General features: G+C 36.3%; 2 protein-coding genes across 5 annotated transcripts in view; both read right to left on the bottom strand.

Moving 5' to 3' along the window:
* Positions 1-13,141, bottom strand: part of Sur (Sulfonylurea receptor) — an 88,565-nt gene extending 75,424 nt beyond the window's left edge. For both annotated transcript variants that reach the window (XM_074139200.1, XM_074139201.1), the window contains exons 1-4: positions 12,995-13,141; positions 4,033-4,222; positions 2,488-2,665; positions 954-1,145 (exon numbers count right to left, since the gene is read on the bottom strand). In XM_074139200.1, coding sequence (XP_073995301.1) covers positions 954-1,145; positions 2,488-2,665; positions 4,033-4,172 — 510 coding nt within the window. In that variant the 5' untranslated portion in view covers positions 4,173-4,222; positions 12,995-13,141. The remainder of the gene's footprint in view (positions 1-953; positions 1,146-2,487; positions 2,666-4,032; positions 4,223-12,994) is intronic.
* Positions 13,142-14,217: 1,076 nt separating this feature from the next.
* Positions 14,218-16,770, bottom strand: part of LOC141459852 (matrix metalloproteinase-2-like) — a 61,326-nt gene continuing 58,773 nt past the window's right edge. For all 3 annotated transcript variants that reach the window (XM_074139386.1, XM_074139387.1, XM_074139388.1), the window contains one exon: positions 14,218-16,607. In XM_074139386.1, the coding sequence (XP_073995487.1) occupies positions 16,291-16,607 (317 nt within the window). In that variant the 3' untranslated portion in view covers positions 14,218-16,290. The remainder of the gene's footprint in view (positions 16,608-16,770) is intronic.

The raw sequence follows: 16,770 nt of genomic DNA, 5'->3' as shown, positions 1-16,770 counted from the left end.
ATGCATTATTCGATAATTTATCAAATACCTATGGGGGAAAAATTAGTAAAAAAATTTAAATAGTATTTTTCAGTAGGTATAACAGAATCGCCCCCCCGTATCGATATAACACTATTAGGCATGTAAAGAGATTTCTCGATAGGCAATTTGATGGGCGTGTTGTATCGACTCGGGGGGGGGCGATTCAGTGGCCACCTCGTTCACCGGATTTGACACCTATGGACTACTTCCTTTGGGGATACCTGAATAACAAGATGATCATTCATACCTTTTTTCTTTCTTTTCTTATTTCTGCTTACCTAAGAGCATTTCTAAATCTAGGTGTGTCAGAATCAAGCCGGGATTGCATCTGTAGATGAACTAAAGCAGAGAATAATAGATGCCTGTAACTCGGTGAAAGCCGAATCTATTTCTTTGGCAGTAAGGGTCAATTGGTAGGAAAGAGCATGTCTATGCAGCTCTAATGGTGGAGGCCAGTTCGAGCATGGTCTGTATTAATGAGGAGTAAAATTTATAATAAATTAGTACTTTTCTTCTTATTCAATCAAAAAACCGTTATTATATTATCATATTGAAATTTCTTATAAGAATCATGTTTTCATTCATAACTTGTAAAATATCGCTCACAGAAAAAAACCGTTCAAGTAAATTTTTCTTTAAAAAAATAGAGGAATCTATTTCTTAAATAAAAACCTCAACGGAGCATCGAAAAAAATTTACAAATTAAATTTGAATTTATAACAAAAAACTATGGGAACACTTATTTTTTAGTTTTTTTCTAGCTATCTTAGTTTCCGAGAAAAAGTCGTTATACATATAGCTTGGGGCACCCTGTATATATACTTATATACATACATACATATATATTTATATATCTTATTTTTTAGAATGTACAAGTGACGGAATCAAACTGAACGCAAGTATGGCAGAAGCGGAAATGTTGAGATACTTGCCTCGTGGATGAGTGCGATGATGTCGTTGAAGGCGTGAGCGTAGTAGATAGAGGAAGAGAGAGCGGCCGTGCACGTAGTCAGGTGCCGGAAGTCGCGCAGTTCCAGCAGTCTGTAGAGAAGCACTCCGCGTGCCAGACCGCAAGCAAGGTACAGCATGCCTGTGGCTGCCAGGTAGCCGCCCCGACCAAAGTTCTGCTCACAATAGAAGTCTCATTTAGCTAATATTATAATCGATAATGCAGAGTACATTGCAAAGAACAAATCATTTACGCATTATCAATCAGAGAAAAAAGAAGAGGAATGAAGTGGCAAGAACTCGAGAAAGCAAGGAGATGATCACCTTAGCTGGTATGAGACCCACCGCATCTTTCACCATGTTTGTGAAGACCACACAGTTTGCGCATGCGCACAAGCAAGTTTCTAAGATCTTGTAATTTACAAGCTTCTATTGATGTCGGTTTCTGTTAACTAGCTAACAAACCTATTGGCCTCATGAAGATTACTAAACCAAAACCAGTGATTTTTAATCTCGAATAGCCAATTTCTAGAGCAGGGCTAAATAATAATACAATCTCTATTGTCCTCATCTACCTCCTACTTATTTGTAGGCAGGTATAGTGCTCCACCTCCTCTCTCCGCTTTTATTATTTGAACTGGAGCATTACGCTATCAAGTTGCCCACTAGAAAACAGATAGAGTGCATTGAATTTGTGCAGATTAGCAAGACCGAGTTGGGCCAATGCATGGGTTACCGCTTCAAGAAACATGCCAGTTTTGTCCAACTCCAAGTAGAAAGATGGCTCACAATGCCTCCTGGACATGTGTAATGTATGCACTCTACAACATTATTAAAGTTCACCTGAATGCACGAGAGAATTATGTGTGTTTAGTCAGGTGGCAGTTAATAGATTTTATAGCCCGCAGCTATGGCCTGCCTTTGAGCTGGTTGCCCTCGCTTCTTCAAGAGAATCCTCACTTCAAGTTGTTTCGTTGTGGTGAAGACCGTACCTGTTGAGGTAAGTAGGCATTGAGATTCTTTCGAATCTCAGTTGCGGGTAGGTTTTTTCGAAGGCTTTTTCATCTATTCTGTAATATGATCGTTTAAAGAAAAATTAAAGGGTTTTAAAATGGTCTCTAATGGTAGTTGGACGTTAAGCTCCACCTGAAAGAATAGGCTGTTACTTCACTTCCGCTCCACCTGAAATAATAGGCTGTTACTTCACTTCCTTTATCTAACCCTTAGGTTAGGGTTATTTGCCCAGAAACTTGATTAAAGCAGAAACTTATGCAGGGGAGATTCCAAGCTTCTTAAGTAGAGGGAATCCAAGCTCTGTCTAAAGTGATTGAATAGTCAACTAGTATAGTAACTAATACAGTCTGGTACGCTGTTAAGCTGAAGTTTAGCAAAACCAAGCATTTACATCACTTACTTCTTATGTCTTATTTGTGAAAGCGTTTTCTCATGATGACTGAAAATATGTTGTACGAAGAGCATAATATACACAAAACATGTTGCTGCTGGAGAAGTACTTACTTCGATAGTAACATAAAAGGCTTGGACTGAGACGAAGGCAAGGTTTGCAAGAACTGGCTGCAGCCAGAAGTGTCCTGCCGCCAGGAGCTCGCCGAGTTCGGCCAGGTGCACCAGGAGCAGCAACAGACTGAGCACCGCACGCGGCCCATGTCCTCGCAGCAGCCGGCCATATGGGATTCTGCACACACAAACACACACAAGGATCTCCTCAAAGATCTGCAACTTAGGATCTAGAAAGCAGCGACAGACTACGTATTTCCCAATAAATTGTTTCCTAAGTTTGTTGCGTCCGACTCGCAACCACAAACCGCAACATTTCCTCGCATTTTCCTAGAACTAGCTTAGAAGTATTTTCCTTGAAATATGTATTAAATAAAAACTGTACTATCTTCAAGTGTGCAATGAACGTACCAACTTTAAAATTTTTGGATTAAATGCCAAATACTGAAAACTCGATCCTGCCGGTTGGCTAATTTGTCCAAAAGCTTTAGACCCAAATATCAAATATAACTTTCTGCAACTTTAAGTTATCTGTATAGAATGTATATTTGGATGATTGCAACACCATCTTTTCTATCGTAAAGCGAAACGGAATCTAGTATGACTATGATTAACTTCCTCGTTCTACATTATCTAGGTTCAATATTGTTAAAAGTAATTATCAAGACAAATACTTAAATTTACCAACATTTGGAATATTCAGTGAAATAACGATTTAGAGACGAGCTTTCCTTCAATCCTTTGTAAAACTGCCATTAATTACAAATGATCAAAATGGCTGGATATGGTATGTATGAAATAAGGCAAACTGTAAAGATACGTTTCTGTGTTTCTGTTAATTGAAATTCACTACAATCTGTCACACTGTCACCTCCTTATCCCTTCCCGACTCGATAGAGACCTAGAGACTGGCTTCTAAAGGTATCTCCCTTGACCACTTCAAAGATCCTGATTATGCTCTTGGTGTCCAGTCAACAATCATCACCAGTGTATCCGTAGCAGTAGATCCCACTGCACCTGAATTTGCTGAAGAAATAGATCTCAGTATTTACCAAATTGATTGTTCTCTCAATAATAACCGGTATTTGATACAAATTTGTAGAACAACTCCTTGCTGGTTGTGCAATAGTGAAGAAGTTTTAAATACCTTTAAAAAGAAACTAGGAATCAATATCGGTTTCTAATTCCTTTCTTTTATATAATATTTCATTCGGTAGTTTCTCTATTCTAGTTAAGTTAAACTACCAGTTCTTACTACATTTTTCCTTATTTTTTCATGACGAAATTTTGTTGGACCTCCAAATGACGACTGTATTGTGATCATGACGTCACGTTTCCTCAAAGATAGTTCTTTTAAATCAAATATCTTTCTATTATAAGTTCTAAGTTACAAAAAGAATAATTTGTGTTAAAAAAAAGTATTTCTATTCAGACCAGGTTTTCTATTTCCAGTTGTCCTTGAGTGATTTTCACTCTGATTACTAACTCCACGTCTGGGAGTTGATCCCCTCTGGGTCGGAGTAGTAGCGCTGGACATATACTTACGGAGATTTGGCACAGCGCAGGTAGATATTGAGCAGCAGAGTGAGGTAGCCCAGGGTGGCGAAACACACGCAATTAGCCAACTCCACGTAGCAGTGAACTGCCGGCCCGCCAGTTAGGTTAATGATGCATAGTGACGTCATCTTTTTAATGTTCCCTTGGTACAGAAGTACATCTTCCTGATCTCTGCACTCTGCAATTTAGAGTAGTATTTAATGTTATTAGAGAACTTAGCAGTTACTCTGGCTCCTCGCAACGGGGGCTTGTAAGTTGTAAGTTCAAGAATAAGTTTTTACCAAAACATGGCTGAAAAAATGTCTAAACAGTTTGAGAAAAGATGATTTAGAAACTATAAACAAGAACTGTTAGTGAATGTAGACCATAGGTTTCTGAGTTGAAAACGCCAATGGCCTCCACTTTTACCAATCATACGAGAAATCACAGTCAGACAGATTTTCCCGGAAATAACTAATGAGTTCTCCGGGTCAGGAAGAAGTACTTCCTACTTCCAGTGTGAGTATCAACATAACTAAATAATGGATAAATTGTAGACACTTCAAATTTTATATTTAAATAGGTGACTTCATAAGCTTCATGAGTCTCCGCTATTCCAAATATCAAGTTCATCACTCGGCAACTTGAGTCATGTTAACCAACAGATTAACTCAATACTTTATCGTACTTCGGGTGAAAACTCATAATCTGATATCGAACAACCGGAATACTTGTTCTTAGAAAGAGGAAATGGGAGGTAAACTAATCATAATTTGTTAACTAATCAAAAATTGTTCCGTTGTTTTGATCGTAAGATGGAGAACATGATGTGATTTCTGTTGAATGCCAGGGCTGAAGTAACCGCTAAGAGTACAAAGACCCTGACTCATGAATCACAACAGCCGGAGATGATTTCAAACAGGGCCTCTCAGCTGACTGACTAAATATAAACACTAACATTAGTGGCTTTGCCAAATGAGCCTCCTCGTGTTACGTCACATCAACCTGTCACATTTCTACCTTGCGACCGACCGGGTGTCTCCGACCGTTCCTCACTTACTTTTACTTTCACTTGTTATTTTTAGGGGAAAATTGGTTTTATAGTTTTTCAGTATCATTAATAAATGTCATGAAGTCATGTAAGAAATGTCATTAAATAATGTAAGAAATGTAATTCTACAATGTATAGAAATACAAAAACAAAAACAATGGTTTTTCAAATTTACGCTTTTTACAGTTTTTGATGATCAATTCTTGTGCAAGAGTATCCTACAGGACAGTTTTAATCTCATAATACTAATCCACCGGTTTAGTAACCTTCCGGTAACCGGTAACCAACTTTCCAAGAAAAATTAACTTTATAAAAGTTAGGTTACTCGTATTGTGTACTAGTTCAGAAAATATAGTAGAAGCCATTTAAGAGAAAATTTTAAAAATGATTTTTTTGGAACATGGAATTTTCAAATTCACTTAAATCTCCTTGGCATCACACTTGATAGAACTCACCTTATTGAATCTCTGCTCATACAATTACATCTTATAATAATTATACGAAAGTAGGGCTTCATTACACTCTCCTAGTCGTGACCTTTTTTCAATGCACGCCGACTGCCGGTCAGTAATCTCTCGTTACAGGCTGTAAAAAGCTCCTGGGAAGAGAAAATCTAAGCTGCTGAATTCGCACCCGGGATCTCTCGTTGGAATCCAGTATTCGCTAACTATTAATATTCCCCTTAATCAAATTATTGTGGAGAAATGTTTCTTTAAAACATGTGACGATAGCACACATACACACACCCACTGACACCCTTAATCGAACATCGAGAAATTTTTCTAAAAACTACTTTTCCGGGCACAGAGAAGCTCAAAAAAAGAAAATTGCAGTGCTATAGATGGCAAAATTTCGGGATGATACACGATCGAAGAGCACCAATTCCCCTAGCTAGCCATAAGGAAAACGATGAAAATCAATGGAGTGGTAGCCCTATTCCGCCATCAAGAGGGACCTGCAAAGATGCTGAAAAATAAAAACTACCGTTTTAGAAAAGATGTGTTGAGACTGCCAGAATAAAGAGTAATAAAGAGCTTGTGACGCAGGCAATCCAGGCAAAATGGAGCCAGAACTGCTATTGCACCAGACAATAGTGGACCAACAGCATTGCGGAAGTTAAAAAATGGCCGAATTCTTTGCTCTCACACCCGAAAGTGAGTGACCTATTTTTCTTTACAGTCTGGAACTACCGATCGACAAGAGTAAGTTCCATATTTCCCTGCGCCATTTGTATACATAGTTTTTGCCGGGAGAAATGACATTAGTTCGAGAACAATGACGACACTTCGTATAGTTGGTCAAGCCAAAACGCAGTACGCGAACGCACATGTTATTGAGGCCAACTGCTAATTTATAAGACCTAAATATTTACAGATTTGCAGCACAATTGCAAACAATCAAATCCAGACAGCACTTTGACCTCTTACAAATCTAACTCAACAATCGATCTTGGCCCATTGGTCAGCTGTTCTCTTAATTTTCTTAACTTAATCCTTTATTTCTTACTGCTCTGCTACAAACTTATGTCTTAAGTGTTTCATTAACTTTCTGTCGAGCACACAAAAAAGGAAATTAATAAGATTTATTAATGGATCTAGTTAGCCGCCACGCTAGCCGGGGAGCGGTCAGAGGCGAGACCTGTAAAGCTTATATGTATTGTGGTTAGTGGGTTCGATTCCCGGTCTTAGGCCTTGGATTTTATTTAATGGTTAATAAAAGAAATTTACAGTAAAGTATGATAAGATGATGATAAGTAAGATGCTAGTCGCCTCCTTCCACGACACCTAATTGGTAGTTGGACGTAAAGCCCGCCTGAAAAAATAGGCAATTACTTTACCTTCACTTTTAATGGATCTAGTTAGCAGGTGAATGTTAGTATTTTTAAGTAATTTACAATTTACTTATTCCAATAGTAGCCGTTGTTTTATTTGGACCAGAATTCTTTTATTCGATAGAAAAAGGTTTACACCAGAAGAAGCAGGCCGTCCAAGAGCTCAACTCTTAATCATCTTCCTAGACTAAGCCAGGCAAAGGTTCGAATGTGAAATTATATAATTATAATTATAAGTGTTCTGAAGCGTGGTTTGGCCTGAGCAAGAATGGGCTGCAGCAGCAGTTGGGTTTCCTGGCTGAAAGCCCAGGCGGTGGTATTGTAGGCGGAGGGATTAATAAAGCTTGTACTTGTATTTTCGACCAGAGGGTGTTAGCAACAAAATGGTGACTGTACACAAAATAATAAACGTTTGTAACTATTATGAATAAAATGGCCATTTTCAAATTTTTTCGCTCTTAAAACATTTCGACTTTAGTTTGAAAGGCGTCCTACTACCACCCTACCCTTTGAAAATGTACGGCCCCCCACTTGAAGCTTTGCTAAGCGGCCGGCAAATATAAAAAGATAGGAACTGTCGGTAAGAGACGCAGAAATCATTGCTAAAAAGTACAGCATTCTACCATGTTATTTCTTAATCCATCACTTATTCTACCTAAGTGTTCTACTCTGAAAGAAAGTACAGTCGGTAGCAGAATCATCAGTTGGGGGCCAATCACTTATGAAATGGGTTTGGACAGCAATCACGTACAAACAACCAGGATGCTTGATCGTATTTTTCCTTGAAGGGAATTTCAAACAAACCTCCAGATTTTAATCACTTATGGACAGGATGAACATGCATATTGTTCATAATTATCAAATTGTCGCGTTTTTAAATAATCAGCGCAGACACGAACATTGTGAGCCAGAATTAGCTCCAATTGAATAGCCACTCCTAACCGCAGGAACCGGCTTTCTCCTTTAGCGAACTTACCATTGGATTATAGCTGCTAATTTAGCCTTCCCCCTCCATACTCTGCTGCTCAGAATCAGCGAACGGTTGAAAATCCTTAACATCTGATAGCTTTATGTATGCCCCACTTTAGGAGAAATGTAGTTAACCGAGGGATAAAAGTAAATTACTTTCAGTTATGAATGTTTACTTTAAAGGACTATCACTCGGTAGTGCTTGCTATCTTTATTTGAAAAAAGGGAGGTAATTTTTAAACAGAGTGAACTTCGGATATTACCAACAATTGTTTAAAAAGTAAGATTTATTGTCTAACAATTTCATAAATTGAACTAATTCAAGTAAAAAATGTCTAAATCTTTAATGTGAATATGAACGATGAAAGATTTAGCGTAAGTTCACGGTACTTTAACCAATCATTGCGCATGATCAGTTGATTGTGGAAATTAATAGTGCTACCTGCATGTGCAGTGGAGGGTATGAAGTAATTTAACCTTGAAACGCCAATTCGAGTGACGGCTACTGAGGCGACCATAGCAACGGCCGCATTCAGCAGACAAGAGCGCTTCCAGATCGCTCCCAAAGGGAGCGCTTTATTTCTCTGAACGCTCTGCTACTAATATAACCAAAACATAACCTTTTTTCGAATTAATATTGGCGAGGAATCGGTCCAATAAAAAACAACTCGTCTTTTAAATTAAAAAGTGCTAGGCCATTTCAAAATCTGTTATTTATTAATCATATTTCAATTTTTTAACTTGTTATCAAAGAGAAAGAAGAGCACGCGATAGAACATTTTTATGTATTTTTTCATCCCATTTCTATTAAAAATATTGCCAAGACAGTAAAGCTAGTATTTTTCTTAATATCGGGAAATAAGTGGTTTTCCGAGTGATTTTTCTAAGAAAAATCCAATGTTAAGAGCTTTAGATGTTCTCAAGCATACACGAAATGACTAAAAAATAATTTTACATCTGTTACAAACAAGAAGGTTTAATAATTATTTGGTAATTTTGGGAGAGTTGCGTTTAATTACCAAAAAAATTGGAAAAATTTCAAAATTGTTTTTATAAATACTCGTACTTTGCTAGTAGCGATCACCGCTCCGTCGAAGTAGCATAGAAAATTTCCGCTCCATAAGATGGTGTCCGCTGCCACAACATATTGTGAGAGCGATGCTAAAAGTGCGCCATTCAGCGGATAGTTCCGTAGCGCTCTTGTCTGCTGAATGCGCCCAACATTAGGAAAGGGGCGTGGTCGCCATCTTCTGATTGGCTAACTCATCCGCCTATATTTTACACATCTACTGTTACATTCTGATTGGATAATTATTTAACACTAGATGTTTATTTGAAATAACAAGTATAGATTTTTTTTACTAATTTGTTAAATTTTCAGATTATGCATTAAAAATTCTATATGAAAAACACCTATTTAATTGGGTTTAATTTAAACACCTATTTAATGCAAATTTATTCGTTTATCTTATTGGATAAAAGAAAATTAGGTATGTTTGAACATTTTTAGGTTAGAAGAAGGGAAAAACAAAGTCTGCTTAGAAGTGGGTCCGGTGAAGAAGTCCACCATTTAGTCGAGTTGATATGGTGGATGCCTTTTATTGAATAAATATTTATATAGTTGAAGAGATGATTTGTTAGTTATATTGAAGAATATCAAATCCGAGGAATAATGCACGATTCGGTTGGTAACTGTATTAGGTAACCCTCTACATTCTCCAACACAGCATTTGACAGAGACTTGGAATTTGATCTTTCACATCTCAAGCAGTCAGAAATCAACATTTCGAACTGATATTATTATGTTTATATAAATTAGAAACAACTTGTTTATTGCTATTTATAAAATAAAAATTAATGTTTCATTATCGGTTTATAAAAAGTTATGTACGATATTACACTAAATCTTGTCTTTTTATTAATACTTTTTTCCTGCATCTATTTTTGGAGAATTTCATTTTATATGTATTTATCATGTCTTTTTCAATAAAAGTGCAAATTCACTGCAGTTCTTGTGGAGACTCCATTTCGAAGATTTAGCTAGCGTAGAGAACTTCCTCTTGACCGAAGTGGCAGTTCTAAAGTTTTCATCATATAAATAAATTAATTGCAAAACTTTATTCATTGATTGCTAACTAAATTAGTCAGCTGACAGAGCTAGTTAAGGCGTATTCTCGTGAGTTTAGGGCTTTAGATTCCATGAATGCACGCGCGTGTTTGAATGTGTGTGGACGGGTGAGTGCATTACTGGTGGCAGTACGCCAAGTTGACATTCCTCACCATACCGTGTTAACTCGTACACTTTGGAAGCTGATTTCTTCCAGACATTAACTTGAGGAGGAGAGGAGTGAGTGTGGTCTAACGGAGGCGGTGACGCACTTGTCTGCAAATATTTGCATAACTAGGCACATCATCCTCTTCTAGATGGCTGTAATTCAGGTCAAGTAAACATCTCGATCGATCTTAGTTATTTATGTACAGAGTCATCGTAGTTTGGGCTTCACAAGTGGCGGTTTCTTTATAATTGCATAAATAAATTGCAATTGTGACTCACATTAGTATGAAGCATTTAAATAGATTCAGCAATGTCCAGAGTGCAGTTCCTTCTTTGCCTCCAAGAATATCTATTCAATATACGTATTGTTATAAAGAAATTTGTTTTTAAAAAATATTTTCAGCAATTGAATGAAGCACTCTAGGGTGGTGGTGGTGATTTTGGATTTTAGTTCCTTGGCTAGCCTGCAGCAATTAGAGCTCGACCGGAAGGTAGCTCAGACTGTGGCTCGAGCAAAGTTCTTGTTGGATGAACATATGAGTCAGATGAGAGAACTGAGACGAGGACCAAGTCCTGAAAATATTAGTTTATGGAAGTCCAAATCAATACATGGTAGTGATTTTAATAATCTGTTTTGTAAATACTTGGTTTTAAGAGAAAGTAGGAATGTAGGAAATAAATTACTTGAATAAAGTAAGGGCTAAACTGATTAAGTAGTTGGATGTTAAGCTCCAACTTAAGCAAAAACAGGCGATTACTTTATTTTTTACATATCTCAGGAAAACGTTTTGTAAAGGGTAACCAACCATATTGATAGAACTAGAATTTTTGTTTTCCAGGGCGAAGGTTGAACAAATAAGGGTGTAAATATATAATGTAGGGTAAAATTTGAATCAAAATCAAGAGAGTGATTCCATAACTGGACTTCAAAGGGCAGTCGATTTCGCAAATGACATGGAATCGGACAAAAGTTCTCAATAAAAATGTTAAGCCTAGCTTCTTCACTGAGCCGTTAGTATTTTCAGTGCGAGGAAATCCGTGGAGAGGTTTGCATAAAATTGGAATCTTGAACTGGAATTCAACATTTCCAGAAGGTCGGCAAATAATTTAATTTTCTTCGAAAAAATTGAAATTAGCTTGTGGAATAGTTTAGAAAGATTGGCGGCATTATTAGAAAATGGCTAAAAACTGAACAAAAAAAAATAGTTTAAAATGTTTCACTTCCGCTTTAGACATATTGTACTTAGTTATACAATCTGATCTTATTCATGGAACAAGAATTAGAGACTGCAGAGATTATTTGCGGAATTACTGTGCGGGTGGGCTTTCCTTAACATTCAGGAGACTGTGTACTCGTAGAACAGATGAGGTGAAGACGAGTAAAGAAGACAATGAGTGGTCACCTTGCGATCTCAATAGAGGGAGGAGAGCGCGCTAAGCAACAAGTGGCTGTAGACAAAAGCTCTCAACTGCTCTCTCTTCATGAGCATCAGAGCCACTAAAAGCTCTCACTTGTAATAAAAGAAAGAGTGGCGATCGTGTCGTATACCAATTGAGTGTCACCGGAAATACATTTCTGAGGTCCCTCCAGGAATGGGAAGTAGTTTTTAGGACATCAAATCGTGTTCAAGCACCATATTACGTCAGTACGATGCGAAAATAATTGTGGCCACCTTAGATTCTCAGCCTGAATCATTAAATCTCCTTTAAAGCCAGTTTACTCAACAGATAGCTTTTCTTGGTTTTTTATACGGAAAGAATTTCTATTCCTTAAAACTGCGCATGTACTCTTGGAAAGTTTATAAGGAAATTAATTTTTGGAGGATTGTTGGGGGTGACGAGGGCAAACCTCTAACGTGCCTTTTTAGCTCAATGATAGAACCAATCACCATTACTAAAGTTTAATAGAACAGATCAATGATCAATGTAATACCGAGTTGACAGAAATTCACTATAAACAAGAATATCTTGATTTGTTTCTAGTTTTGGAAAATTGTTGAGAAAGCAATGAAGAAAATCCGGCGTCAGGCAGTTGAACATTTCTTCCTTTTCACAACCCGGAAAGCGCAACGCTAGTCATTTCACTTTAGTTTGCAGTGTTGTTTTCTCTTGTTTTAAGAAAACTAATTCTAAAAATACACACCTTCCAATACAAACATCTAATGCGCACACTCATTAGACTTTCTTAGTTCCAATTCTTCCGAATTCCCTCTTGTCCTTGTATTTCCTCACAGGAAACAATTTTATCTTTTAGAACAATTATTCGAATAAAAGTTATGTCTTAGTGAGTGAAAGGAAATGTAAAAAACGTTTTCTGGCAAACGACGAAGCATTATTCCCACAATCTTCTGAAAATGGGAAAAGCTAATAAGTAGTATGGCAATGCAGGATGAGGGTTTATTAGCATTTGTCTGACGTCTTTAACATTACTGAGTGACGTCACTCATGGCAAAGAAACCACCCCTACCTTCCCACCATCACATTTTTCTGGAAAAAGTTTTTTAAAAAAAGTAGTAAAGTTATTTCTGTAACCTATTTGTTCATAAAGAAAATGGTTGAGTCGTTTTCTAGATAATCGCGGAATATTTCAAAATCTATACCGGAAGTAAAGACTCTTCCGGTTGAGGGATTTTGGTCGCTTCTTGCCTAAAAGTGGATTTGCTACTTCTTTCCGGTTTCGTTTTCCACAATTGGACACTATTTTCTAAATACAACTTTTTCAAAGTTAGGGCACCTCATCATAGTTAAAAAATTTAGGACTGCTGGTTTGATATTTGGAATAAAATTAAAGTGGAAAATGCTTTCGCAATGAATAATGTAACAGAAAAGAAATCAAGTGAAATACCTAGTGAGGAGAGTATAGTTGGCTGGAAGACGACTGGTGCTGTTAGAGTGCTGGTGATGGCAGAGTGTGTCGCGCGCCGAGGATCTCAGCCGACTGATCGGCCTCCACGTTCTGGCGAAGCGCCCCTGGTGCAACTATGTGCAGTCTAGCGCGCGTCTTCTGCCCGCTGCCCGCTACTCATAGCTGCACTTCCAACTGGCATGCCTTCAACTCCATTCTAGTGTTTTCTTTTTATTTAAGGGTGCATTGGATTCCCTCTGGGACTGTGTAATATTAAGGAGGTTTAAAGAGCCAAGTATAAAAAAAATAGAGTGATTCGGAATGCAGATTTCTTTATCTTCCGCCATTTCTGTGGAACCGGAAGTGTAGATTTCCTTACATTTGGTATGACCGAACATGCGAGGTCATTGCTATAACAAGACCTTGAATATATGAAAATTAATCATATCCTGTTAGTCCTAGCAAGAGGAAGATCCGCAATATTCACCAGAAAAACACGTTTCCAGGACCTCCGCATTCATTTAGAGATGTTTTATTTATTTTTCGTGATTCTCTCACAAAGCAATTGGGCTGAACTCTCAACCGCCTTTATCAGCTCTCTAACGATATTTACTCTCTCACAATGAAATTAAAAATAGTTATATTTTATGGTTTACTGATTTTGGTGAGTGATTGATTCACTAATTCAGTCGGAAGAAAAGAATGCCACTTTCAGTCATGATTTTTTTTATTTTTTCCGAGCTTTCCACCTTGGGTCTAGGTCATGTAAAGTTCATAAGCAGAAAGGAAAGAAGATAAACCAACTTTATAATAATCAATATGCCCTGAAGATGACCTAGTCATCAGGTCGAAAGCTTAGCAATATAAAAAAAGTCAAGACTGAAATTGGCATTATTCTTTTCTTCCTTCTGGTTGTACTTTATATTAATATTAATTTTAATTTAAATTAAAATTAAATAGTTTATACATAGGAGAATTTAGTCACTTAACCGTGTTATACAGTTGCAATTCGTTTAGTAAAGTGTACGATCTACATTACAATTGCACTTCTTGCAGTAAATAATAATTGGAAAACAATTATTTTTGATAAATTTTTGGGGCTACAGGGAACATCCAATGTAGTTTACTCCTCAAACCATCCACTATAGTCCAATCCTCAAAACATCTTCTGGAGAAATATATTAATAGAAAAAAATCTGATTGAATATAGGTGAAAGATTCCGTATTTTGTTATATTTTTTATTAATTTTTGACAATGTGAATGTATACATCCTTAATTACAAGTTCAATAATTAGCCATATTATATTTATATTATGTTATTATTAATAAAAACAGAATTTACAAAAATAACATCTGTAAGAGAATCTTATTTATTTAGAACATTACAATAAAGAAATAGAAACGTTCCATATTTAGGTGAGAAAAAAAAAACCAAAAACATGCCCTTTTAGAGATAGTCAGATCACTTAACCGAGGATGAATGGAGGTAGATTAGAAATGGTCATCGGTCTATTTTACTGCTAGAAAAGCAAGTGGCGAAAAGAAGGGGATCTTTGGGCCAATAATAAAGTTGAAAATTATTCCCGCAGAGAGACAATTTACTGTCATGTACTTGTAAAACTTAACATAATATTCCATAAATAATGTAGAATATATGTGACCTGGTCTTAACCAAATCAAAAACCCATCTTTTATTGTTACGACGATTTTAAAATACTTCTTTATTGGAATGCACTGAGACTGAAGATGATCAACTGTGGATCGAGAGAACTAAGGCTGCCTCGAACAAAATCTGTGCATTACCGGTTCACTTGCGCAACTTACGCCTCGGTCCAAATTATATCAAAATGGCTTCCAAATTAAAAGAATTCTAGAGATGGTACATTTTCAAGAAATCTTCAAGGTATCCAACTTCTTCAAGTAATTCAAGGGAGACCGAGGAGCTGAAGATTAGCGACAACCTCTCCCGGATTTCAAAAGTTCCCACGTTGTCCCATTGAAGCAAAGCAACAAAACATCTGTTAAAAGTGGACTACAAACTCTAGAATCAACGGCCAGTTACTACCTAACTGTTATCTGCAGCTAATGTATAGAAAAACGTAATGCTAGAAAAGGCAAATTGGTCAGCCATTTTGGTCAAATCCATCATTTTAAACGACTTACACTTATTTTTTGCATATTTTTATTCAATCTATCAAATTTATTTTAAGAAATCTGTGCAGGATGAAAACGAGTAGGTACATAAAATATCACAAGTTTGAAGCCACACTTGTTGAGTGAATACAGTTTCAGTGTTCATTTATATTTGTCATTACATAAATATAAATAGGGGATGTACCAGACTGAATTCGGCATATTCACATAGTCATTCGCGACAAATAGTTTGTTGAATCCATCGTACGATTCTCAGTTAAAGCGGTCATTTTATGATTATTTTTTTAATGCTTCACGTTATGACTGTAGAAACAACCTTAAATTTGCCAAGAGAAATAAGAAAACTTGACTGTTAAGTAGGGAATTAGGGACAGTACGAAAATTTGGTGAAAACATAAAAGTCAATGAATAGATTTGCAAAATATTTGATACGTTTTCTTTATTTAAGAAAATTGAAAATTATTTCACTTTTTCTTTTTTAGTTTTACTTTTAACATTTTCCAGTAAGAATATTAAATATACATCACTGTTTTGAGTTTCATATTTTTCACCATTTATATTTATATATGAAAGTGCAATTTATGCGGCATCTCTTCAAATAAATGTGAAATAGAAATAGAATTAGCTTGAAGAGCATTAAATATTTGTATTTGATATATTTTATGAGATTTCAGCTTATTCTCAACGAAACGAAAGAATGTGATCAATTTTGCCTAATGAAAATGATAAAAAAAAGTCAAATTAAATTGCATTACTAAAATACGCAAAGAAACATGGGAAAGCTTCGATTTGTATTAATAAATTTGCTTCAACTATGTTCCCCCAAAGAGTTGAACAAATTTTTGCCGACAAAAATACCTGAAGCATTATAAAATGGCCGCTTTCTTGAAAACTGTTGAAATGCGAATGAATTAAAGTAGCTTTTTTGTCGTAAATAAACCAACTCTTTCCTGTTCAACCTGGTACTTCCTGGGTACTGCTGAATTACAGACAAAGTATTTTTTACAATTACGTACTAACAGACTTGCTTCATGGTGCTCCAATTTCTATATTTATATTGGAGCGTATTAATTAAGATTTACAATTTTATCACAACTTCGGCACCCAAATTAAGTCATACATTTCCTCCATTCTACATACATCATACATTCATATATATATTTACACAATATACATGGTGAGACAATAATACTAATGTCATATATGGCAGTGTTAGTGATGTCAGCATAACAAACATATTCAGATTTATTGTGTTGGCTGAACTGGAATCTTTTATTCTATTAAATCTATACTTGGGTTTATCAGTGGGCAGAGAATTGACAATTATCGGATCCTCACTTTCTACAGCTGGACAACCAAACCAAAATTTTGACGACTGCAGCGGTTTTTCATTGATCACTCGCATCTGCATATCATTAAACTTCCAAAAACCTGTACCCTTAAAGAAATATGTGGAACCTGAAAGAAAATAACAGTAGAATAAGAAAATAATAACATTATAACATCTGAAGTCAGAGATTTATCATAACTGAACTACAATTTAAAAGGATCATCAAGAAGATCGGATCACTGCGCCCTCCCCATAACTGGGTTCCGTCAATTTTTATAATGAATGCAGGCG

This window comes from Rhodnius prolixus, unplaced genomic scaffold (assembly GCF_049639745.1).
Source record: "Rhodnius prolixus isolate KJV_2025 unplaced genomic scaffold, Rpr scaffold_23, whole genome shotgun sequence".
Classification (NCBI taxonomy): domain Eukaryota; kingdom Metazoa; phylum Arthropoda; class Insecta; order Hemiptera; family Reduviidae; genus Rhodnius; species Rhodnius prolixus.
Note: the sequence above shows the minus strand (reverse complement) of the source record. Positions and strands in the feature narration are given on the sequence as shown.